Source organism: Sceloporus undulatus, chromosome 6, assembly GCF_019175285.1.
Source record: "Sceloporus undulatus isolate JIND9_A2432 ecotype Alabama chromosome 6, SceUnd_v1.1, whole genome shotgun sequence".
In the NCBI taxonomy this organism is placed as follows: Eukaryota; Metazoa; Chordata; class Lepidosauria; order Squamata; family Phrynosomatidae; genus Sceloporus; species Sceloporus undulatus.
Window position 1 is genome coordinate 147,795,490 of NC_056527.1, and position 26,570 is coordinate 147,822,059.

The window sequence follows — 26,570 nt, forward strand, 5'->3', positions numbered from 1 at the left end:
TGGTTTGAGTGTTGGACTATGACACTGGAGACCAGGATTCGACTCTCAGCTCCTGGGTGACCTTCGACAAGTCACATTCTCTCAGCCCCAGAGGATGGCAACGGCAACCTCCCCCCTAAAGAAACTTACCAAGGAAACCCCCTGATTAGGTTCGCTTAGGATGGCCATAAGTCTGAAATCATTTGAAGGCACACAAGACCAACAACAGTAGTACAGAAGCAGCCAGCATATTTATACAACAAAACTGAAGAGGAAAAGAGGGAGGAAAAAACAAGGCAGCGCAGTAGTTAGTGTGTTTGTTAATAACTGTATTTAAAAGTGCTGCTTGAAAACAACAATCCAGTTTTTTGTTATTACACATACCAGACTGAAACCTCATGTCACCAACTGAATAGCTGCCTGCCCAATGGACAAATGGCTTTTATTTAGCAACCTAGATGCTATCAGTATCAGCAGAGCAAGAGCAGCGAAAGTGGCTTTTTGCACATACGGGGAAGGAGGAGGAAAAATACAGACTTGGACTGCCGCCAACTGCCATTCCCTCGCTGCCAACCTAAACACCTAGGAAGGGGTGAAGCAACCATCCATGAGTCACACATTTTCTTGATCCAACAATTCCCAGCTTGGAAAAGCTCCCTGGATGCTCATTTTCCAGTTCCCAGGTAACAGGGAGTATCAGTGAATCCAGGGGCTTTGTATTTTTAATTCAGGAAAACGAAAACCACATTTTATATTTAAAACCTCAACAAGTCAAATGTGGCAAGCACCATGATCTTTGGTAGTTGCTAGCTGAGGGACCAGCCGTGACAAAAATAAGAAGACTTAACTAGAGAAGGGGGATCAAAACAGCCTACACACGCATTTCCAGTCTATAAAGCAAGCGTGCAAACTGAATAATGCCTTAACTCTCCTAACCTCTGCTAATGAACTTGATCACAGTTTGAATCTGGCATGTTCCAAATCAGCCACCATTAATGTTGTTGGTTTGGGTAACACAACATGCTGGGCTTGAGCAAGAATAGAAGGAAAGGCTCCTAAACTCCACCTCATAGTTATATGCTGGAGGAAAAGGAGGCATGGAAGCCCATCACACTTCATTCTCAGACAACTAAACTATGCTTTATCACAGCATCCAAACACAGTGGTCCTGCTGCTCTAAATACACTCCAGTATAGTACCTTATCCATGGATTTTTTATCCATGAATTCAAGCATCCATGGATTGAAAATATTCCAAAAAAGTATAAATTCCAAAGAAAAACCTTGATTTTTCCATTTTATATAAAGAGACACCATTTTGCTATGCCATTATATTTAATGGGATAACAATAATGAGTATCCACGGATTTTGTTATCCATGGGGGGGGGGGTGTTCCTGGAACCAAACCCCAGCAGATAACAAGGACCCACCTTAGTGTTCAGTCTACAAGACTTTGTAAAAATTAGAGATTAACCAACTCTTCCCCCACAATAAATAAGAAAAGGAGGAAAACAGATCAGGTCATTTAAGCCTGCCTATCTGGACATTACTCAGTATCAAGCTAAACAAAAACAAGTACATGTTCTTCAGCTGATATGATATAAAGCTGGCTTTGAAATTCAAAAAGTCTGGACTAATTGCTTCATTAAAGACCCACTCCTGAAATAACCGACAATAAGACACTGACCAACACTGGGTCATGTTCTCCAGACAAAGGCCAAACAGCGGACTCAGAACGAAGCAGATCCCATTGCAAGGCAGACAATTCTGAGCCCAGAGAAATGGACTTCACAGCCAGCAAGGGACAAATTAAAACCATCTGTTAGACATTTTCCCTCCTTGGCAAAAACAAAACAACCCAAGACCTTGACATTTTCAGAGTTTGGTGTTTTTTTAGAAATGGCACATATCACATCAGGGATGCAGAATATGATGCAACTTCTTCGCACAAGACAGAAAGTCCTTGCTTGCTGAATTCCTTTTTTCAAAAAAGAAAGAAAGAGGAGATGTGGGAACTCACTCTAAAAATCCAGAGGGAGAGAAAGAGAGAGGAGAGAAGAGAGTTCATTCATTCTGGCACAGCTGTAGCCTCAGCAATGTCACACCACAACAGTATGAGAAACGCGGCCAAAATGTCAACAAATTGCTAAACATTGCTTAGGTAGCCCAGAACAATTTCTTACGTGCCTCAGTCACCGTACAGTGAGACGCCAATAAAAGGGGCCCTGGTTTGGTTACTACAGGAGACCCCTTTCCTCCACAAGGACTGGGGGGCTTATGATCCAAGGGGAGTCCTTCCAGCCCCCTCCTGCATCCATCCCACCCTGACTATTCTCCCAGCATTTAGGGATTGTCAGTGCTGATTGAAAAAGGTTTTCCCTTGACATGAATGCCTAGTCATAACCAACTGTAGAGGCCGGTGCTCATCTCCGTTACTAAGGCGAAGAGCCAGTGTTGTCCGAAGACAAATTCAGTGGCCATCTCTTACTGTCAGGAAGTTATTCCTAGTGCTGAGGTGGAATCTCTTTTCCTGTAGTTTGAATCCATTGCTCCATTGTGTCCTATTCTCTGGAGCAACAGAAAACAAGCTTGTCCTATCCTCAATATGATGCAGTAGTGGGCATCACCACAAACAGGAAGCAAACATACACCGTGTGCTCCATCACACAGGACAACCTTCTATCTTATCCTTCCCCGCACAATTTTCCTGCCAATTAGAGAAGACTTGCTTCTCGGTGTTGCCTTTGAAAGATGAGCATGAGGTCTGCATGTAATAATATCACAAGTGCATTCAGTCAACAGACTGTTCAATGATGTCCAGGTGGAAAAACAAGTCTATCGCTATGTCCTGTAATTTTCTGGCTAGTACCTGTTCTCTGGAATTATGCTAATACAGTACAGATGAAAATAACCCAATTTTTATGTGTCCACTGGAGAGAATTCTAATAAAATTTTATGTAAGGTTTCTTTTTATGAAGATCTTATCAACTATTTGCAATACTGAAACCGCTGAAATAGTGCATTACAGTGCAATGTTTAAAAATACGTTTAATGATGAAGTCTCTACTAATACTCTATGTTCTGAGCTGTAAAACTTGAAAACCAGAGCAGAGCTATTTTTGGTATGAACCGTTCTCTAATACAGTTCCCAGCATCTTAAAGCATCATGACATAGATCACAGGTCACTTGAGAGATGCCCATTTTGCCATATTAAAATAAGCACAGCTAAGGAAAAATCTAAGACCATAAAAATGAAATTGCTCATAGCAGTGCAAAGTTATATAACTATCTCCAGCACAGTTACAAAAGATATACTGTCCTGTATCACAAAATAGAGCAATATAAGTCAGATTAGCTATGTCGACATGCTTTGCGGTAACAAAAATAAATCTCCTTTATCAAGGAACAGGAAGCCTGGTTAAGAAGACAGCAGGGAGTTCACTGAGTATTTCTAGTACCTTTAGTTGCATAATCATCAACTGGATTTACTTTCATGTCCATCTTGTGAAGCTGGCTACCATTATTTTGAAATTACAAGTTTAAGTGATTAAATGATTAATTTAATTAATTATACAGCCCTTAATTCCCAGGGCGGCTGACCAAAGAATAAAATAATTGCAATGAAAATATAAAATGGAAAACTGAATCTGAAATGGTGAAAAAGGTCACAGAGGTCTCTGGTAGAAGGCAGGATCTGAAATCAGATCAATTCCCAAGCTTTCCCACTATGGTGGATCACCAGCTTAAACAAATGTATTCTATTAAATACAATGATCAAAATTTAAATAGATGGGTGCTAGAAAACCTATAGAAGTGGCTGACAAACATGTGAATAAAGGAATAATGAAGGTGGTGCTAAAATGTAAATCCAGAATAAGCATTCTGTTGGTACAGCTCCTAAGTGGAGAGTGGTCTCTGGCTTAACAAACATCGGTTTATATTATCACAATGAGGAGGATTGAACAGTATCATTTCAGACCCTAGGATGAGAACCACATTTGTCTTGTGTTTTGGACAGAGGTCCAAAACACACTGGAGAAATTCAAAATTCAAATTTTATTGCTTTTGACCAAAGGTCATTGCACAGCACAACAATATAACAACATAACAGTATAAAAATACGTGTAACTTATATCTAAAATGCGGGTATCTTGTATCTGGTACAGAATTTCTAGATAAATGAACAACAATTGTCATTATGCATTAAAAATTTTGTCAAATATAGTCATCGCCTTTATAGTTTATGGCTATCCCTGTTATATACTTGTTCCTGATTTTTTTAGCTGCTAAGGCAAACAAAGCTACTTTCCAAGTTACATATTTATTCAGGTCCAGTAGAAGATAAAAAATCATATCCTGTGGGTTTTGACTGGGGCTGGAGAAATAATCCAGTTCGAGACCACTTTAACCGCCCTGGCTCAATGCTAAGGCATTCTGGAAATTGTAGTGTATTGTGGCACCAGAGCCCTCTGACAGAGAAGGCCAAATGTCTCACAAACACTAGTTCCCAGAATTCCTTAATATGGAGCCAGGGCAGTAAAAGTGGTCTCAATCTGGATTAATATTACAATGTGTTTTGCATCAGAGTTTTCTTTCCTATGAGAGTTATCATCCCATTAGACTACTGGATTTCAGCAGATATCTTAACTCCATACACAACAGTCACAGAGAAAGAGCATGCCCTAAAGCCAATCTCTTTCTATCAGCCTGATATTCCTACACAGATTTATTTTTTTACATTTGTTTACAGACCTGCTCAGAATGATATTGATCCTCCTTTGTGTCTCTGTAGATTTTAGACAGGAAATTGGGAAACACACAACCAGGCAAATTATTTCCCAGCCTTGCTACCTCTGTGACTATGTGGAATTTTTACACAAAGGAAAGGAACTCCGAATTCCACTCAGCAGGGCACTCCCAAAGGAGGAAGAGGGCAAGGCCTGGCCCCACATCCAGGGCTCTCTGGGAAATCAGGACACAAGGCAAAACATTGTACAGCCTCTTGGCCTTAACAGTCAGCACTGCAAATGTACCAGATGGGAAAGATCTGGGGGAAAGGCTGGAAAGGGGGTGGCCCTGCGAGGGAAGCTCCAATACCCCAAAAGGGACTTTCTTTTTAAGAGCAGAATCCTGGCACTCCAGCAAGTACTGCTCCAGTCACTCAAGGTGCTTGCATATACAACGGGCCAATTCAGCAAAAATGGGGATTAAATGCCACCGTTGGCTTTGCAGGAAACCATGGGAGACAGACAGGCAACATTTCCGTATAAGTTCAGTCGATTATGACTAGGCATTCATGTCAAGGGACTACCTTTACCTTTATATATACCAAGTCCATATAAGTAGTGGGCCAGACCCTTTTAAGCCACACTAGTAAGGCAACTCCATAGGCTAAACCCAACTGCTGGCTCCAACCCGTCCTTTGAGTCCATGGAACCTACGTAAGTGATATCTTCTACAGACATGGGTCTACTCTACCTGGGTCTACCAATTAGATCTATCTAGCCCAATACATATTTCCCTGTGTGCAAATCTGCCACAACTGCTCATAAGTCACTACATTTCAACCCTGGAAATTTTTATCTTGCTTTCCTTGAGGAGGAGGAACCTCTTCGACATACAATCTTGCTTGCCAGCTTTCCTTTCCTTTTGATAACCTTAAACTGGGGTTAAGTCTGATCTTAAAGGCTAAGCTTGTAAACACATTTCTTCAAGGTGATTGTTTTTTTTAAAAAGTGTTTTTATCCACATGCCTGGCACTCCTATAACACCATACGGCAAAATCAGTTCTCCTTTAATGCCACACAGAGAGGAAGATAACTGGGTTTACCCAAAGCACTAGCATTAGTAGTCACTGCAGTATTTCCAGGAAGGAAATAAAAAAAGGAGCTTTGAGCAAACTAAGGGCACAGATAGACAGACATGGCCATTTTCCCCTCCACTAAAGACAACTTCAGAAAATACCACCAGCAATGCCTCTTCCCTGCCACTTTTCTGGATCAAGTCACAACGGATTCAATCTACAACCCATTGCATTGAAAATGGATAACCTGAATTAAAACTTGCAAATTCTAAAGAGGTTTTCTACTTCTCTTAGTGAGGATACTGAGGCCTGTTACAGACTGCCAAAATAAAGCTGCTTCGGGTCTCTTTGGAGGTGTGCTGATTAAATGATGCATGGGTCCTAAGAGTCCGGAGGTCGCGCCAAAGCCACACTCCATTCCTAAGCACTGGAGGGCAGCTTCCGGATTCTTAGGATGCATGCATCATTTAAACAGCATACCTCCAAAGAGACCCGAAGCAGCTTTATTTGGGCAGTCTGTAACAGGCCTGAGAGAAAACAGGGGAAGTTACAAGGGCACAGCAGCCATTACCAAGTGAAACATAAATAAGGGACAGATTTACTTCCCCTTCAAAATGCGTAGGAGATCAAAAGGCACCCGAAGAAACCGTTCTGTTTGCACAAAAGTACTGCAAACTCACTGCAAGCGCCTCATGCTCCTTCTCACCATTAAAGCCACAACAGGCCTAATGGAAAATCTTATGCTTGCACCTTAACATGCATCTTAATTATGTAAATATTGACCGAAGCCCTATGTACACACAGAGGATTCACATTAACCAGCATTTCCTGCTGGGAGACTCTCTCTTTCTTTAATTCAGATGTTTTATTGCACCATATATACACCCTCTAGCATGTTCTGGCCCAGCGCACAGACGGGGCCTAAACTCAAAAACAGAAGTGGCGCCTTCCAGCACATTAAACAAGCGCAACCTCTTCAGACCACCTCCATCCTCAGTTCTGTTTCCTTCATGACTGCGAACAAAAGGCCTCCGAAGAGATTCCTGCGTTCTTCCGAGACGAAGGCAAAAAAGAGCCCCTGGGAGAGACAATATCTCCCCGCCAAACAGGCACATGGCTGGGATCAGCCCTGCTAGCCTCCCCTCTCTCAGAAAGCCAGACAAAGCTCCACACAACTGGGCAGGCCAAGCATTCCCAAGCTCACAGAGAGGGAGGATGAGGAGAGAATGGGGCCTACAAAAACATTGGGGGCCAGGGGGGAAATGGAGGAGGGGAGACGAATGGCAGGATCCATTGCAGAAACCCAAAGCAACAGGCTCCGAGGTGCTACCTTTAAAATGTATGAGGGTTAAGTATGTAGAAGAAGGTAAGGGTAAGTTGAATGGAGGTAAAATTGAAGGGAATGTAGATAAGGAGGAGGAGAAGGGGTTGGAGAGGAATTACAGAAGGAGTAGTTTAAGAAAAGATGATGGGAAAGGTAGGTAGTACTGTAGAAGAAAGAAAAGGAGAGGGAGGAAAGAAAGAGGAGCAGGAGATGAAAGGAAAAGAATGAAGAGAAGAACGAAGGGGGAAAAATAATCAATGATTGGAGGAGTATGAAAGTGGACCTAAATGTGTTTCATTGTAACCAAAGCTTTGTACAATTGTGCGCTATTTTAATATGTTGGCATATTTGTTTGTATGTTTTGTTTGTCTGTATGTTCTTTCTTCAATAAGAAATTATAATAAAATAAAATAAATACAAAATTCAGCATCTTCGTCCATAGAGAGAAGAGCGGGGACTGAAGTCTCTCCCCTGAGAAACAGAAGGGAACTCAGGGCACCAAAATTCCCTTTTCTCGCATCCATGGACCAAAACATCCCAAGTGTATCAGCTGAGGACAAAGGGAGGCAAAGACCACCAAGGAAACAGGAACCCAGTCCAGAATATTGGGAGGGAAAGTGCAATAATTCAACTTTTTCCCCAAAAAACAATATAGGCACACTGTTTACGTTTTCGGTGGGGACCCCCAGCCTGTTCAATGAAGGAACAAATGGAGTGAAACAGAAGCAGCAGAAGGAATCCTAAAGTATGGAGGGGGGGGGGTTCCCATTAAGAAATGAGGAGCTGACCCCAAAAGAAAATCTGTCAGAGGTGGAGCAGGTCCCCATGCAGCAGGGCAGTCTGTAAGGTCCAAGAACGGACTAGATGTCACAGTGCATCTAGTTTGTAAGGTCAAGAACCAAACGGGTCTCCCAAGGAAGAGGCAAGAAAGTGTAGGGTACCAGATCTTAATGCAAAAAATGTGGGAGAAAATTAGCATTTACAAGCCAAGAAGGAAAGAAGTGAAAACTTAGCATCCTGATAGAGAATGTGTGTGTGTGTGTGTGTGCTTATTTCTTTAAGTCACCTGTTGTGGTGACCCCATGAATTTCTGTAGGCAAGGGATGCTCAGAGGTGGGTCGGTCAGTTCCTTCCTCCGAAACAGAGCCTCCAGCGCCTGGGATTCGCTGGCTGCCTCCCATCCAAGTAATGGGGTGTGCATACCAAAATCCATGCTCAAGTCGCATTATATACAACGGTGTCGGAAAGGGCAAAATTAAAGTTTGCTTTTTGAAATTTATATCTTTTTGGAACATTTTCAACCTGTGGGTGGTTCAATCCGCAGTTTGTTTTTGCTGTGTGCCTTCAAGTCGTTTCTGAATTATGGCGACCATAAGGTGAACCTATAATGGGTTTTTCTTGGCAAGTTTCTTCAGAAAGGAGGCTGAAAGAGTGTGGCTTCCCTTGGGTCACCCAGTGGGCTTCTATGACTGAGCTGGGAATCGAACCCCGGTCTCCGAAGTCAGGATCCAACACCTGAACCACTCAACTATGTTGGCTCTCTGAGGGTCACCTGTACTGACCATGGATCTGGTGCCTTGAGAGTACACCTGTCCCTCCACATTCTCTGGGTTTAGGGGCACAGGGAATGTGGGGAAACCGCAAATAACAAGAACGCTTACGTTTTTACCTCAAGACAAGACCTCTCTAGGAATCTGCACTGCAACTCTGTGCTCTCGCCACAAATCTCCCTCTAACTTCTAGGAAATTTGTATTTTAAAAAACTTAATCTCTTCTGTGGTTTAATCTTTGTTTTATTGCTTTAGCTACTATTTTATGATGGGGGGGGGTTGGGATATGGGACTGTTGATAATTGTGATTTTTTTATTATATTTTATTGTTATATTGTCTTTTGTAATCTGCCTTGATTCCCTTGGGAAAAGGCAAAATATAAATATATTATTATTATTATTATTATTACTACTACTATTATTATTATCAACATCTGCCAGATATTGACCATAGAGTTGCACTGGAGGACCTACAAATGCCTAGCGGAGTGACCTCTCTAGGACTCTCCAGGTACTTCAGTGCGACTTTTGGTTAAAGTGGACCATAGAGTTGCGCCGGAGGACCGAGATATTCCTAGAGAACATACTGATACAATCTGTGAATAATCAAACCCGCAAAAGCCAAAGTCGCAAATGAAGAGGGATGAGTCTATTGATTAGGGCAGGGGTCGGCAACCTGTGGCCAGGGACGTAGCCAAGGGGGGGAGGGTTCTTGGGGTCCGGACCCCCCCCCCTTCCATTAGAAAAATGAATGGTGTGTGCTGCTGTGCCACCGCGCCCAAGCCCCATTATAATGGTGGCACTTAGTCTGGACCCCTCCCTTCCTAAAATCCTGGCTACATCCCTGCTGCGGCCCGCATGCGGCCTGCTGAGTCGTTGGGACCGGCCCCTGCTCGGTCCTGCCGCCGATTGCTGCTGCCAAAAGCCCCATAGGGCATTTGGCAGCGGGGGCAATGGCCCCATGTGCAGACGTGTGGGGCCACTGGCCTCTCACGCAGGTGCGTGGGGAGGAGGAGGAGGAGGAAGGAGGAAGGAAGGAAGAGGAGGAGGAGGAGGAGGAGGAGGGAGAAAGGAGGAGGAGGAGGAGGAAGAAGAAGAAGAGGAGCAGGAGGAGGATGGTGATGGTGATATTGATATGAGCCAGCTTCAGAGGCACGGCCAATGTAAGTTGCTGTGATTTTTACAAACTCATGCGCAGTGAAGAAAAACCACAGTCCCTTGACCAAGTACACACTTCTGAGAAGAACAGCTGAACCCGAGGGCAAATCACTTCTTGTGAGACCACCTTGACACGTTCAATATTCATAGCCATGTGAACCTTTCTGCCATCTGTCTACAAATAATGCCCAAATGTCCTCCATTTTGATCATGCCTAAGAAACATGCATTTATATTAACATTTTTTAAAAATCATCAAAAAATTTTGGCATGTTCTCCATTTTTAAAAAATGTGTCCTCCATTTGAAAATATTGTTCTATATTATTTAATTATTTATTCCCCCCCCCCCCCGTTGTCTGGGGGACAGCAACCCGGCCCCCGGCTCAAAAAGGCTGCCTACCCCTGGAGTAGGGCCTCCCAACTACAGCAGACTGAAGCAATCAACTGGTGAATCAATATGTGGATTCACTGGACCTACTCTATAGAGGACTAAGAACAGGATCTTGGCCTCATGATGTGGCACTAACCTCCCCCCCAAAACCACAAACACACACCATAAAGCCATAGTAAAGTTAGATGAAGCCGGAAGAACCCAAAAGAGAGGAGGAAAAAGAAGAGAAAACAACCCAAAAAGGGAGACTTTTGGTGGTCAAGAAAAGGAGTTCATTGTGGGAACAGAGCCTTTCCAATGGGAATTTAGGGAGAAGGAAGGAAAAAGAAGGATTAGAAAGAACAGCAATAGTAAGGGTAATAATAATAGTAGTAGTAATAATAATAATATCATTGTTATTTTATCTTATTCGTTTTTATGCCACCTTTCTCCTGACAATCGGACCCAAAAATAATGACGCCAGGTTCAAAACAACAGAAATACAGATAGACAGCACTTGATAAATACAGCAGAATAATAATAATAATAATAATAAATGAAGAGCAATTTAAAAAGGCATTTATAAAAATCTAAATGTTATTCACTTTATATGCCGCCTTTCTTCAATGGGTTTAAACTGTGAATTTACAGCACATTATAAATAAAGCTTATTAGTAATAATAATAATTTTACCCAGTTTCTTGTTTGAAAAAACACATTCGCCATTAAAGCCCTTTCACTTCAGTCAAGCTTTAAAAGCAATGCAAACGTCTAAGACATCAGCACAAAGGTATATGTGTGTGTATATATATATATACTGTATAGTATAGAGGCAGACACACAAAACGAAGCTGAAACCGTTTGCATCTTGTTTAAGTTCAACTTCGTTCATATTTAGACACAGATCTTTTTGTGTGTAATTGTTGTGTTTTTGACTTTGGGGCTTTTAAAGTGTAATTCTACACTTCTTAAATGAAAGTATTCTAATGGTTGTTTAAAGATTTATACATATATATATATATATACACAGTCTATATTTATGTGAACCAATACATATAGTTTCTCTCGCATACGTATATATATATATGCGCACACTTTTTAACCAATGTATACATATATATTCTCTCTCTCTGTATATTATATACACTCTCATTTTTAACCCACTACATATATACTGTATAGACACAGGCTCTCTCTGTCTAGGGACCACTCCGCAGAATGGCTTCCTGACCCAGACACTCTCTAACCAGCCCTTTCCGCATCCTCTCCACAGGAATAGCCCTCCCTTCCTCCCGCCTTTCGCGCCCGGAGAACGGGGGGAGGGGAGGGGAACAAAGGCCCGGGAGGGGAAGGGGAGTCGGGGACGCACCGCTGCAGCACCAGGAGGAGGGCGAGCCCTGAGGGAGCTTGGCCGAGTCCGGCGCCACGCAGACGCTCCACGGAAGGTGAGGGCACTCCATCTCCGGCGGAGGAGGAGGCGCCTTCTTCTTCTTTAGGCCCAAAGGAAACCTTCCCCGGAACGCGCGCGACAGAGAGCGAGAGAGAGCACGCGCCCGCCTCCTCCCAGCGCCACTGCGCATGCGCACGCCGGCAAGCGCACCACGCCAGAAACAGAGAGAGGGAGGGACGGCGGGAGCGCGCTCAACCGGCCACCACCGCCACGACGCCGTTACGTCACGACGCCGGCGCTACGGGGCGGAGCTTCGCTCCTCATCGCTATCTCCCTCTCCGCCGCTCCTCTATTGACGTCATGACGCAGGCGTTACGTGGGCGGAGCTTGACCCCTCGGATCTCACATTCTCCGCTGTTGACGTCACGACGCCAGCGCTACAGAGGCGGAGCTTCACTCCTCATGGCTCCCTCTCCGCCCCTCCACTGCAACATCACTCATTACATTGTCTCTCTCCCCGCCCCCAGCTGTTGACGTTATGACGCCGGCGTTACGGGGCGGAGCTTCACTTATCTCTCACACTCTCTCCCCGCCCCTCCGCTGTTGGCGTCACGACGCCGGCGCTACGTGGGTGGAGCTTGACTCTAATATATTAAATATTAAATATATATATATATAAATAAACATATATTTTATATCTATTTAATATATGTTTCTCCCAGCCCCCCACTAATGACGTCATGACGCCGGCGTTTCGGGGGCGGAGCTTGACTCCTATGTCTCAGCCCCTCTGCAGTTAACGTCATGACGCCGGCATTACGCTGCTTGACGCTAATGTCGTCGACTTCCTCATCATCTCACTCTCTCCCCGCCCCCCCTCCACCGCCGTCAAGCGTTCATGACGTCATCTCCCCGCCCCTCGCGCTCTCCGTCCCGGTAAAAAGGAATCCACTTTCCTCGTTTTCCGTCCTCCAAAGCTTTTTCAATAGAGAATCCGACGCCAAAGAAATCGTAATGGAAGGCGGTGGTACGGCACTTCCGGCTCTGTTTGCGGGGAAAGGTGGTAATAAATGCGGAAAAGAAAGGCTATCGGGAGGAAAAGAGGATTCCTCGGAGAGAGTGAGAGATGGGGGAAAGATGGAATGGCGGTGACGGTTTTCCCCTTCCATCCCTCAGTCCCTCAAAGCCGGGACGTCGGAGGGGAACCGGACTCTCTCCTTATCTCTAGGGGCTCCAGAGTCCCATTCCGCGATCCAGGTCCCTGGTTTTCCTCCCTCCCCTTTCCTTCTTCCTTTCTTCCTTTCTCTGCTGCTATTCCTCCTCCGGCCGCTAGGCGGAGGGGCAGGAAGAGCGCATGCGCCAAGCCCAAGGCTTTCTCTTGCCAGAGCTGCGCCGCTGCTGCTGCTGAGGCTTTGCTGCATCGAGGCGCCTCTGAGGCCTTTCAAGCAGGCTTTGGAGAAGCGTGGCTGGCTGCTGCTGCTGCTGCTACGTGCCTTCAAGCCGTTTCTGAACTGCGGATGCCCTGTTAATGGGGTTTCCTTGGCAAGACTGCCTTCCTCTGAGGCTGAGAGAGTGTGACTTCATGCCCAAGGGGAGGCCCCCAATGGGAGGACAAGGCACTGCGGGATCCCTCCTGGACAGAAGGATGGATGGAGGACATGTCCTGGGAAAGGAGGACACTGAGGACTAAATCCCAGAGCCCTGCCTGTGCCCTGCAGCTCCCAGGAGCGGCCACCAGGCGGCGCAGGAGGCAGCCTTGGCCATTGGGAGTCATGCAGGCCTTCAGTCACTAAGGCAGTCCATTGCCAGGTCATCATAACAACAATATGAACTCTGCTGATGGGGAAATGGCCTTAAATGCTTTTCCTTACAGAAGAACTCTGTCTTTCAAACTCTTCAACAAGTACATGATTGTTATAATTATCAGAATGATAGTATCGATAATTAACCCACCTTCCTCTTGTTTTGGGACTCAAAGCGGCAAACTAGAAGTCTAGAAGCATGCAACTGGTTCAAAGCATAGATAGCTTTAAAAACATTTTGAAAAGGGAAAAAGCTTTACTTATTATTATTATTTGTTCACGACATTAAAAAAATAGTACAATTAAAAACACAAAAAGTACAATTAAAGTATTAAATATATGTAAAACTCTCTCTATATATATTTTCCCAGGTCTTTGAACATTGACTGCAACAGAAGGCCCTTTTTTAAGCGCAGTGCGCTCTATTTTTATTTGCGTCGCCATTATTTAACGGACTTTGATAAAACTGGTTTAAATGGATGCTTCTCACATTGTGCATCGAACTGCTTTTCAAACTTTTAAAGGATGTGTTAAATAATATTAAACAGTCAATCAATCCATATATTCCTGAGGCCAAGGGCCATGCCAGCGATGCCACTGGATGCAAAGAGCGGTCGTTTCCTTCCATTTCCCCCAGGTACTTTACGTAATTGCGCTCGTCTCATAAAAGCGCACTGGGATGCCTGTGTTGTTGTGACTCTACACAAACCCTGCCACTTTCTTTCCCTCCCAAACAAGGTCCCTGTTGCCAAAATAGCCTTTCGGACGGCGCTATTCCCGCAGCCCTGTGTTTCTTGTAAACCAGAGAGGCTGACCGTCTGGACTGCGCCCGTTCTGGGCTTCGTGGAACCAGCTCTTCCCTGCCTTGGAGGCCTTGGCACCCATATAATTACATTGCAAGCAGCCGCCGTGCTTCGTTTTTTTCCCCTACAGGAATAATAAATTACAGAGCGATCGGGGTATAGATATCAAGATATTAAAAATCTGTGGCATTAATTAAGTTTGTGAACTGCATTCACCTCTTCTTTGGCGCATTCCTGACCATAAACAAAATCTATATTTTGGGTTGGCTTCCTTTTATTTTAATGGGGGGGGGGGGGGAATCCCATGGAGATTTAGGACCGATTTGGGCAGAGGAGAAGGGCTTTCCATTAAAGACACATGAATTGGACAACGACCCGGAGCTTAACGTGGCTTTTCTTTTCGGTCAACATTTGCTCATCCCAAAAAGGGGGACTCGGTGGTCATTTCCAAAACAAACAGCAGCAGGAACCGAATGCTGGCGTCCTTCCCTTCGCCTTTTTATAGCTGGGAGGAAAATAAAGGTGGATCTTGAAAAAGTATACCACCGACCAAGCCACTCATTTCAGGTTTGGGGTTTCTGCCAAAAACTCATTACTTAAGTGTCCTTTGGTTAAAAATGCCCTTCGGTGGAAGGCTTTGCTTTGTGGGCCACCTGGACTTCTCAGGGAAAGAGGTTTTGGCACCTGGCACAGCATTCATCTGCATTTCTGAGCCATCCTTTCTAGAGGAGTGAAGGCCTGGGGAAAAAGCCAATAAAAAGTAGGGGGGAAATCTTTTTTCCCTTTTAAATCATGCTAAAATAAAACATTTCAAAGCTTATTTTCTTGGCTGAGTAGCAGACACACAGAAGCAGCCTGAATGTGGCCATTTCCCCAGTTTTTCTCTGAAACTTGTTGGTGTTCCAGTCTGTAGAGAGATCTCTTTTGGCACCTTTGAGACTCGCTGAACGAAAGAAGGTTTCATAGACTTAAGTCTACTTCCTCAGGTGCATTTGGGATTTTGGCCCTTGGGGTCTCTTCCAAACCTATAACTCTATGACTCTAAACCCCAGGATCCTGCAAACAGCACACAAAGTGAACGGAGAAACAGCCCCGCAGCTCCCCAAGCGTACATAGATGTGCTATTGATGCGCCTTTGGATTCTCAAAGCGCCTTTGGGAGGAAGAAGGAGCCGTTGTGAAGGGCAAAGAAAGGAGCCTCTCATTCTGTATTTGAGCTGACGGAGAAAACCATTAATGCCACCTTTCTCTGACTCTTTTCCTCTCCCTTTCTCCCACTCTCTTGGCTCTTCCTAAACTGTGAAGCCAAAGGTACAGACTCGGTTTTCTTCCCACGGAGGATGACGTGCCGACACCGACTCCATTCAGATCGTGCAGCAACTCAGGACCAGGCTAGGAGAAAAACCGTAAATGTTTCCCCTTTTTCCTGTCTTATCCTAAGATAGCAGAACAAAAAGACCCCAAGAGAACATATCACTGCCATAAGGAAACACGGAGAGGGGCGTGGGGGCTTCAGTAGAAGACGCTGGGGTCATTCAGACATGATGGATTATTTAAGCTGGAAGTATCCCTAGAAGCCAAGATGGCGAAACCAAGGCTGTCGTATTTTGGGCACATCATGAGAAGGAAGGCCTCCTTGGAAAAGACCATAATGCTGGGAAAGTAGGAAGAGAGTAAGGCCGCATGCCAGATGGAGGATGGACTGGATGAAGGAGGTCACTAGGGCTTTTATGGGCATTAAGCAGGGCAGGGCAGGGGCTCTTGGAGGTGTCTCATCCATTCGGTTGCCATGAGATCGACTCAAAGGCAGTTCACAACCACAAAATGCCAGAGGGTCGTGGCAGGAAAGAAAGTTGGTTTCCTTGTGTGAGGTTGCTTTACAGTCTCCTTTAGTAACACAAATGAACAGAGGCAACGGCACACAAAGCAGACAGCCTCTGAGTCATCAGAGCTATTTTCAGGTGCCAACGTGGCACCAATGACATTGGCCAAGCTCTGGCTTTGGGGTTGTGTACAACACCCAGAATTATGCACTGATGGGGATGTGTGACCCTCATGTCGAATGGCGAGGTTGCACAACTGAATGCATAACCAAATGTAGCTGCTGTCTCAAAGCACAAGAATGCTGGTCTCAGCGTATCCCAAGACTTTGGGGGCAAACCTTTTGAACCGTCTGCAAAGGGATCTTGTAGCACCTTTGAGACAACCTGAGAGGAAGACGTTGGTAATGTCAGCTTTTGTTGACTTAGGTTTATGACAAACGCATGGCTTGAAGCAGACTTAAGACTTTGAAAGCTTGTGCTTGCCATATTCCTTTGCTCAGTTAGTCTCAAAGGTGCTACATGATCCCTTTGCAAATTAAAGGCAATGATAAGTCTACAAAGTAAGCTTTTGTTGACTTAGGAGTTTATCACCCGAAGGAGATCGGGAGTTTATCCCATTAATATCCTGGGAAAATCGCGTAATAATGCGATACGGTTTCATACGACGTCGCATAAAACCTGCCATTAAAGTGGCCACAAAGAAGCATTAACGTGCATCTTTTTACTTTTGGGATTTCAGCAACAATGTGTTTCCGATATCGCTTTATTTGCACAATTACTTACCATTTCTCCTTTATTTGCGGGATGCTTTAAATACACTTTAATATCTCTTTAATGCCGAAATTAGCCCCAGTGCGAAAAAATCCTTACCTTGTTGACCATGCGTCAGACGCATGGCTTAAAGCAGATGAAATACTACGAAATCTTATGCTACGCTCAGTTAGTCTCAAAGGTGCTTTGCAAATTAAATACAATGGTAAGTGTACAATGTGAGCTTTTGTTGACTTACATTGCTGACCACGCAGATCCAATACTATGAAATCTTATCCCACCAACTTCCTTCGCTCAGTCTCAAAGGAGCTGCAAGATCCCTTTGCAGGCTGATACTGTATTCCCAACTAACACAGCTCTATGTTTGGATTCTGCCGTCTTTCAACTGTGTCCGTTGTAAATATTTATTGCAGCCAGCATCCCGTCTTTTCTGATCTCCCACCACAAAAGCCCTGAGCCACTTCAATGTCAGATGTTCACTGGCCGGCTTTATATGGAAAGCAAATCATAGGGATGCTCTGGCGAAATCACTATATTTGCTGTGTCTGCCTGCTGCCGTCTCAGTTTTAAAAGAGGAGCAAGTGAGGTAAGGCCAAAGGGAGAGGTCCTGAGCTTGGTAACCTCCATAAATAGTCCCTTGTGTAAGAAGGACAACACCAATGCTTCTGTTTTGCTAGAGAAAGACTGATGGGGTTGTCCTCTTGCAACGTTATTGAGATGCTGGCATGGACCAGTGTCCTAAACACAGTCCAGGCAAAGACCGAGTGCAGCTAAGGAGCAACAAAGTCATGGAGCAGCTTACAATCCAGCACTTAAAGATATAGCCATGTTAGTCTGCAGAATTAGTATGTATAGAGATTTTGTAGCACCTTTGAGACTTACTTTTAAGACTAACATTGAGACCTTCTCATCAGCCGCCCCAAGACTGCGGAATGGCCATTTGGAAGAGATAAGCTAAACCAGGGGTAGGCAACCTGCGGCCCGTGGGCCGGATGCGGCCCGGCAAGGCCTTGGGACCGGCCCCAGCCCAGTCCTGCCGCCGATTGCCGCCAGAGCCTTTGGCCTCTCGCGTGAGGGCTTGGGGCCTTTGGCCTATCAGGAGGAGGTGGGCAAAGGGGGGCAAGCGGCGGGCAAGGGGGCCAATTGTCTATAGAAGCCTCCGAAACATGCATTTATATTAATTTTTTTTTTAAATCAGCAAATTTTTTTGTGTATCCTCCATTTTTTAAAAAAGTGTCCTCCATTTGAAATTTTTTCCCTACATTTGTCCTGGTTTATTTATTTAATTAATTTTTAAAAAATTATTTAATCATTTATTTTTTGGCTTTGGCCCCCCAGTTGTCTGAGGGACAGCAACCCGGCCCCCAGCTCAAAAAGGTTGCCTACCCCTGAGCTAAACCAACCCTTGGAATATAAGACAGATTTGAAGACCTCTCTCTTCTGCCAGGGCTATCCAGGCAGTTTTTAATTACAAATTTTAAACATGAATTTTACATTTAATTACTGTCCCATGTATTGTAATATAAATATTGCATGGAGATGCAGCTTAATATGTGTATTTCACATCAAGTGTATGTTTGAACTATGTTGTATCCCATCTTGAGCTGTGAAGAGAGGTGGGCAAGAAATGAAATTATTATTATTATTATTATTATTAACTGGGGGGAAAAGATGTTTGTAGCATGAGCTTTCATAGACTTCAGTCTGCTTCTTTGGAGGCTTATGATGGAGTGGAGTCCAGCACTTACTTTACTTAGGACTCTCTCCCACTTGCATTTGAAACAGTTTGCAAATTGCATTGACACCGGGTCGACTGACTGATGGATTCACATCAATGCGTAGTTCCCACTATGGAAGCGAATTATTTCCCTTAAATCCCAAACAAAGTCCATTCACAAGCTTCAGATCTCTCCAGGAAAGAAGAGGAAACACATCCTGAGCGAGGATAAAGAGGGGATGCATAATGGCTGCACTTGGACCCCTTTCCTAGGGAACGATTGCAGTCTTTTTTGCTTGCTAAAGGAATGCTGCAAAATCAGGAAGGAAGGAAGGAAGGAGTGTTGCATGACTTGCATGCAAGGGCAGCCAGGAAACAAGGCATCTTTCCTGGAAGGTGGGAACAATGCAATGGCCCAGTTGCTGCTTGTGACAACTCTAACGCAACATTACAACAAAGGAACTTTTGTCCCCAGAAAAACCGGTTCCATAAACATCCCAGCTCTGCTTGAGAATCTGGATGCATCTCTCAGATGAAAGGTATACGGATTATGTACCGTGCCTCGGCTGGGGGGCCGTGCTTAATAATAATAGTAATTATTATTATTATTATTATTATTATTATTATTACTCCACCTCTCCATTAAGATTGAAGTGGCTTACAACATTAAAACACAACGTTCCAGAAACCCACCCACCCCCCACAACCAATAAATCATAACTGTAAACAATAACAATAAAAAGCAATACCGTTAACATTATTAAAATGGACAAAACAGGGCAGTCAATGGGGGCGACTAAGATGCTTAGGGAACAATCTTCTTTTTCCATCGGGAGATTTTGAAATTATTATTATTATTATCATTATTATTATCATCATTATTATTATTATAGTTTGTTTATATAGCGCTGTAAGTTTTGCACAAAGCTCATCAAAACAAGAACAGTGTTAAAACCCGTCTGCGGAGTGCGATCTGTCATCGAAAGCAGTAAAGATAATAAAATAACAGCACCACTAAATAAGTATAAAACAGTAAACTATATATAACACATTTAAACTTATCTAACTATCAAAATTAGGCTAAAAGCTGGAAAGCTTCCCGAAATAAAATTGTCTATTTGCGAGAGATCTCAAGCCACATCTATTAGCTTTGGATGCCAACGCAGAGAAAATACAAAAGGAATTTGTTGTTGGGTGCCTCCAAGTTGTTTCCAATTTACAGAATAAGCATGGGATTATATGATGACAATTTTACTTTTTTTGGATTACTGGGGCACTCTGTTGTCCTATCTATCTATCTATCTATCTATCTATCTCTTTTCCAAACTCTGACCAATATCCATCCTCCTCAACAGCAAAGTCAGCAAACTGGAGCGATGAACTGGGATTCTGCCCCTTCTGCAGTTTTTCTGTCTGGGGTCAGCCCCACTTTCGTCTCCAGATGTCATTGCGTTATTTGAACAACAAATTGTGTATTCAGAACACAAATTCTGGGCCAGGATCCCAGAGCCGTGGATTAAAGTTTGGAATTTAATATTTCGTCTGGGGCTCCCTGAGAAGGGCATGCCGTCTTCAAAGACATCTTGGACCAAAACGGATTTGCTGTCGCTTTTGCGCCGGCCACATTGCCAGGTGTTTGTTTGTTTTAGCAGCAAAAACAAAGGGAAGGAATAACCTTGACACACTTGCGCAGTTGTGTTCACCAAAAACACCAAGGTAGAAACATCCGGCTAATCCCCTGCTGTCTGAAAACAGTGCGTCGTTCCTGGGAGCTTTGCGTGTGTATTGCATTTGCATCCTATTTGTGCTGTAAGAAATTCAGGGCATCGTGCCTCAACCTGTCACCCTTTCCACCTTATCGTCACAACAACCATTTTGTTGTGGTTATTTGCAGCCAAATTGACTTTGATACATGACAACCCTATGGATGAGAGACCTCCAAGGTTTCTGGTCATCCCCAGTCATGCTCAGGTATTGCAAAGGCAGAGGAGCTAAGGCTTCCTTATGGCCTTTCCAGTGTTTTGGACTTCAGCTCCCAGAATTCCATACTATTGGCCAAGGTGGCGGGGACTTCTGGGAGATGAAGTCCAAAACACCTGGAGGGCCAGAGTTTGGACATGACTGTCTTAACTGAATCCATCTACTTGTAACTTTCCCCATTGACTTCCGCTTCGCCAAGCATTGGCTGCATCTATGCTGCAAAATTAATGCACTTTGGCATTGCTTTAACTGCCATGGGGCAGTGCTATGCAATTCTGGGATCTGGGTGAGATGTTTAGTCTTCTCAACAAATACAGATCCCAGAGGTCCATAGGATGGTGCCCATCAATTAAAACAGCGTCGAACTGGATTATTTCTGCAGTGCAGATGCATCCCAAGTGTCCAAAGCGTGCATCAACCCTACGGCCTTCATAAAAATCTTATGAACGAGGCCAGTATTTTGTGCGTACTACAGGAAACTACAAATCCCAGGAGTCCATAGCAGTAAAAGCAGTGTCAATCTGCATTACTTCTGCAGTGCAGATGCAGCCAAGGGAAGCTATATATTTCCACGCAATGCTATTGCAACAGGTAAGGACCTTTTGAGCAACACGACATTAATCCACGCAACATTCATTAATGGAAATCTGTGTTAATTAACTGTGTCCATTAACTGGCAGTCTAACAACATAACTTAATTTTTAAAAGGATATTTAAACAATAACATCGTGCCATTGCATTACTTACTGAAAATGATTCGTACTGTTTCCAAGGTGGGTTTCCCCCCTCCAAGGTGGGATCTTGCATCCTTTTCCTAAAGGCCAGCCATCAATTGTCTTTTCAAAACCAGCCGACGTAAAAGGGTTTGGGTCTGCAGCTAGAAACCGAGAGGGAAAGGGATTACAAAGAAAGTCCGGGGTGAAAAAGTCAAAGAGCGAAGGACACGGTCGGAGGCATGAAGCTTTAAGAAATTAAGAGGCCTCTAACCGATGATCTTCCCCAATTATGGGAAGCCACAAGGAAAGATGGAGGAATGGCGTGGCCCTTGCCCAGGACAGAAAACTACAGATTAAATACAGGGAGATAGATCCTTGTGACTTGAACACAAAGGCTCTCTATTGCATGCTGTTAGGAAAAACACACATCGGATAGAATCCTGTTGGGGAATCTGTACCAAGGACAAGAGGCCACCGCTGGAACCGAATTCGGGAACCAAATTCATGGTTCCCAATAGGAAAAGGGGTCAGGCAAGGCTGCATCCTATCACCTTCCTTGTTTTAACTTATATGATGAAAACATCATAAGAAAAGTAGAATTAGAATCAGAAAAAGGAGGAATGAAGATAGGAGGAAGCAGCATCAACAGCCTCAGAGATGTGGACGACACTGTAATATTAGTAGAAGACATTCAGGAATTGGAATAGTTAATAATGAGGGTCAATGAGCGTTGACAGGTGCTGCTGTGGACAGGTGAGCCTTGAGGGGAACTTCCCAGGGGTTATTTAAGTTAAAAAGGAGTTATCCAAGGTGCAAAAACTATTTAGGAACTGAGTTGAGAACTGCAGCCTCCATTTTAATGTCTAGGCCAAAATATAGGAGTTATTTAAGTTTAAAAGGAGTTATCCACGGTGCAAAAACTATTTAGGAATTGAGTTCAGAATTGCAGTCTCCGTTTTGATTAATGTCTGAGCCAAGATATAGGCGTTATTAAAGTATAAAGGGTTATCCAAGGTGCAAAAACTATTTAGGAATTAAGTTCAGAACTGCAGCCTCCATTCCAATTAATGCGTGAGACGAGATATAGGCGTTATTTAATCCGAGGTGCTAAAACTAGTTAGGAATTGAATCCAGCACCACGGAAAGCTACTTTAAATCCTCGGTTAAAACCTGGCACGGATTGGCCATCCTATTGGCATGGATCGTGGTTGTTAGAGTAAGCCTGGACTGGAGCTGGGCTAGACTGAGCACAAAGTCTGACTTGGAGCCTGGAAAAGGGAGGCAGGTCTTGGCTGACATCATTGTTTGGGGGCTGAGTCTCCAAAAGAGGCAAAGGCTTCCCCGGCTGGAAAGGCAGCAATTCATGACAAGGAGGAGAGGCTGCAAGGAGCCTGCAGGTCTCTCTGGGTTTGTGTGGTGGCACTTGGAAGCCAGAGACCAAGGAGAGGAAGGAAGGATTGCCATCCAACTGACTTGATGAGCATTGCAAAGAAGTCCAGAGATGCCAGCCACAAAGTCCAGCACAGCTGCTACTACTGCTTTACTTGCTCTTCTCCTCAAGGCTCACCTGTCCACAGCGGCACCTGTCAACGGTAATGGGGCTTCTTTGGGGTTGGGGGTCCTAAAGTGTAGGAGTTTATCACACATTAAAGAGGGATTACAGAGCATTTGAAGCATCCCGCAAACGAAGCAGAAATGGCGAGTAATTATGCATGAATGATTATCACATGCAATTGCGCAAATAAAGTAGGATCGGAAATGCATTGTCGCCGAAAGCCTGAAAGTAAAACAAGATGCGCATTAATGCATCTTTGTAACCACTTTAATGGTGGGTTTTGTGCGACGTTGTGTGAAATCGTTTCGTGTAGTTACACAAAAATGGTTCCATAAAGCTCGCAGAATGATCTTTGGGCGGTTACTAATCCTCAAGCTTGACCTACCTTGCAGGATGGTTGTTAGGATAAAAGAGGAAAGGGAAGCAAGTGCCATCTATACCCTTTTGAGTATAGGAAAGACACTTAGGATAGAAACCAAAAAGTAATAAAGGTCTCCCCCATTTCCCCCCAAAAGACAAAACAAAGAATATTACAGTTGGCCCTCGATATCCAGAGATCCCTCAACTATGGATTCAACCATTCAGTTGAAAATATTTAAGGAAAAAAATATTAAAAATCCCAACAAAGCAAACCTTGACTATGCTGTTTTATATAAGGGACATCATTTTACTACACCATTGTATAGGATATATTTTATTATGTTATATGTCTCATTGATTGATGTAAGCCGCCTCAATCTTATTGGAGAGGCAGCATATAAATAAATATTATTGATATTATTGTTGTTGTTGTTGTATTTAATGGGACTTGAGCATCCACAGATTTTGGTATCCATAGGGGGTCCTGGAACCAAACCCTATTTATTTATTTATGCCCTACTTAACCCCTATTATTTAAGTCCTATTATTTAAACTCTAGCAAATACTGAGGTCCCACTGTACTTTCAAGGAATGTGAGCAAATATCTGGCTAAAACAGGGGCCTCTTGCTTCTATAGTTACACTAATACAGGGATGTTTTAGTTTTGGAAAAGGCTCCGCAGGCGAAGCGGCGCTCGCTGCAGATGCGCAAGATAAACGAAGAACGCAGATGTTCAGAAAGAGACGTTTTCTGAATTCTAAAAGGCTCCAGCTCTGAACCTCATCCCTGGTTTTATTTAAAGGGAGACGTTCAACAGGAGCAAGGCTGCCTGGGCTCAGTCCCACCTTCTTGTAACCCAGAGATTTTGAGCAGCGGATAAAGAAATAAGGGCAGTATATTCACTCACCATTAAAGCTCCTGGCATCTCTTCCAAGCGCTCCCATTTCGCTAACTGCAACCAGAGACAGAAGGGTTGTTGTGAAGGCGGTGGGAAACACAACAACACACACATTCGCACACACCTGTGCAGAGTTCGGGTGAGGTTTCTGTGGGAACGGAAGGCGTAACTCTTGGCTTGTTTCGGTGTCACGTACGCCACACTTATGGTCTGTGCCAGATGTTGGCCACAAGAGTCTACCAAGGGCTCATTCTCACTTACATTTAAACTGGTTTGCCATTCATGTCAGTAAATCGATGCCAAAAGGTCCATCATTCCCACTAAGAGAGGGGATCTTTTCATTATCCCCTTGTAATTGCTTCTTTTTTGGCACGATTGTCGTCCCCACTAGTTTTCGCCACTTGAAAATGCATGTCAATCATCTGTGCGTCATCAGTGACATAAGCAACAGCCCGGGTAGCCTTGCTTGGGAACTATGTATATATATAACTATATATATATATATATATATATATATATATATATATATATATTGGTTTTTCAATAACTTGTTTCACTATGAGCTGCTGCCATTGGATCACCTGGGTAATTGCAAGCAGATGCAAAACCAATGAATTGAATCTTCTATCAAATACACACACACACACACAGTATACAGTATATAGTTCCCAAGCTGGGCTGCCGCTTACATCAATGATGACGCATGGATGATTGACATTCATTTTGAAGTGGCCCAAACTAGTGGGGACAACAATCGTGCCCAAAAAGAAGCGATTACAAGGGTTTTACATTGGTTTTGCAACTGTTTGCCTCACTGTGAGCTGCCGTCAAATCGCCTGGGTAATTGCAAGTAGTTGCAAAATTTGCCACTACTTGCCTCGCCAATTGCAAGTGGTTGCAAAACCAATGAATCGAATATTCTAAAGAGCAGCTTTTTTGCGTTTGCCTCGCTTCATCGCGGTCGAAACTGATCACAGTAAGATTGGAACCAGTTTCAAATGGGAACGACGTTCATATAACCCGATCAGCAATTTGCTTTAAATCATTGTGGGAACGCGGCCTGACAGCATTTTAAATGGATTTTTAAAAAGAAGCAACCTTCCAACCAGATTGCACCGTTGTCTTATTGCATGTGGTCTTGTATAAAGATGGAAATCCATTTGCAAGAGAGGAAAAGGGGGAGGTTTGAGGGGGAACCAACCTTTCAGAACCAAAAGGGAAAGGAGTTTTTGACCGACTTACCTGGATAATAACAGGAAAGGTGGACAGAGCTGGAAACACTGTGCAAATCTTTTGGCAAGTTTTCTTCTCCGTTAGAACCTAATCTTCTAATCATTAATTAGAAGTTAATGATTAGATTTATGTAGAATACACACAGGGCTATGAATGAAATGTCCCCCGTAGGGGCTTTATTGGCTAAACAAATCATTAAGCCAGATTGCAATATATGACCATTTGCAATCTGTTGTTTGTTGGGTCACCTTTTTGCTCCTTCCTTGGAAGAATTCAGATTTGTGGGTATTCAAAGAATGTGAATGTTTGCTAAGAAATAAGTGTACTAAGGATTATTCTCTTACATGTGAGTATGGCTGAGATAGCAGCATTAGTTGGAGGAGAACGCAAAGCATAAAAGTTACTTTTTTGGACAGCAATCCCAGTATCCTCTAGCCAGCATAGGTTCAAATGCTGGCCAGGGCTTGAGAGAAACAGAAACATGTTGTGATCTTGGACCCATCACTTTCTATTAGGCTAGGCTTGCCATGTCACCTGGATAGATCTGTTTTTACCTGGACTCTAGGCTTGCCTTGTTGTTGTTGTTGCTGCTGCTGCTGTTACTGTTGTTGTTAACCACCTTCAAGTCAATCTCAACTCATGGTGACTCTCCAAGACATCTCCAAGACCATCTTCATCTGCTCTCTTACCTGGGAATAAACATCACCAAAAACACTGGAAGTCACTTCTAAGGAAACAGGTATCCCATTTTTTTACCAGCTTGATGCCAGGGAATGATGGGATTTGCAGTCCAACACACCTAGAGTGTACTAGTTTGAAAAAGACGGAAATTTAAATTATTTAAGAGTAATAGCTGGTTCTGTTCCCATGACATATTAATGATATGCTTTTATGTATATCCGGTCTTAACTTTTGGCTTCTGAATGTGTTTTAAGGGGATAAAGAGAGGACCTTGTGGTTTCAAATTTCTCTCTCTTTTTCTTTCCAGGGTCTAAATGGTCTTATATTGGTAAGTACTGGATGCAGTCCATTACATTGAATTGTGACGCTTGGGGTCTTTCACCATTATAGCCCTGTGATTCCATTCTATATGCCATATCTGCTTCCTAGGGAATCCTAAGGTTTGTAGTTTGCCCAGATGCACTACATCTCTCTGGATGAGAATTCTAAGTGCCACAACCCGCACGTTCCAGGATCCCATTTGTTGTTGTTGTTGTGTGCCTTCAAATCATTTCTCACTTATGGTGACCCTAAGGCGAACCCATCATTGGTATTTCTTGGCCAGTTTTGTTCAGAGGAGGTTTGCCATTGCCATCCTCTGAGGCTGAGAAAGTGTGA

The 26,570-nt window shown here is 43.8% G+C and overlaps 3 protein-coding genes across 6 annotated transcripts in view; 1 reads left to right on the forward strand and 2 right to left on the reverse strand.

Annotated features, from left to right (window-relative positions):
* USP3 (ubiquitin specific peptidase 3) overlaps positions 1–25,312 on the reverse strand; it is a 50,003-nt gene extending 24,691 nt beyond the window's left edge. Inside the window, exons 1-3 of one of the 3 annotated variants that reach the window (XM_042471390.1) lie at positions 25,242–25,312; positions 24,009–24,053; positions 21,218–21,347 (exon numbers count right to left, since the gene is read on the reverse strand). In XM_042471390.1, the coding sequence (XP_042327324.1) occupies position 21,218 (1 nt within the window). In that variant the 5' untranslated portion in view covers positions 21,219–21,347; positions 24,009–24,053; positions 25,242–25,312. Of the gene's footprint in view, positions 1–11,371; positions 11,391–11,554; positions 12,055–21,217; positions 21,348–24,008; positions 24,054–25,241 lie in introns of those variants that run through there. The other 2 variants (XM_042471389.1, XM_042471391.1) reach the window with 2 other exon arrangements.
* The window catches only part of MINDY2 (MINDY lysine 48 deubiquitinase 2), a 689,230-nt gene that overhangs the window by 406,861 nt on the left and 255,799 nt on the right, over positions 1–26,570 (forward strand). The gene's annotated exons all lie outside the window — the stretch shown is intronic.
* MYO1E (myosin IE) overlaps positions 1–26,570 on the reverse strand; it is a 568,767-nt gene that overhangs the window by 301,962 nt on the left and 240,235 nt on the right. The window lies entirely within an intron of this gene.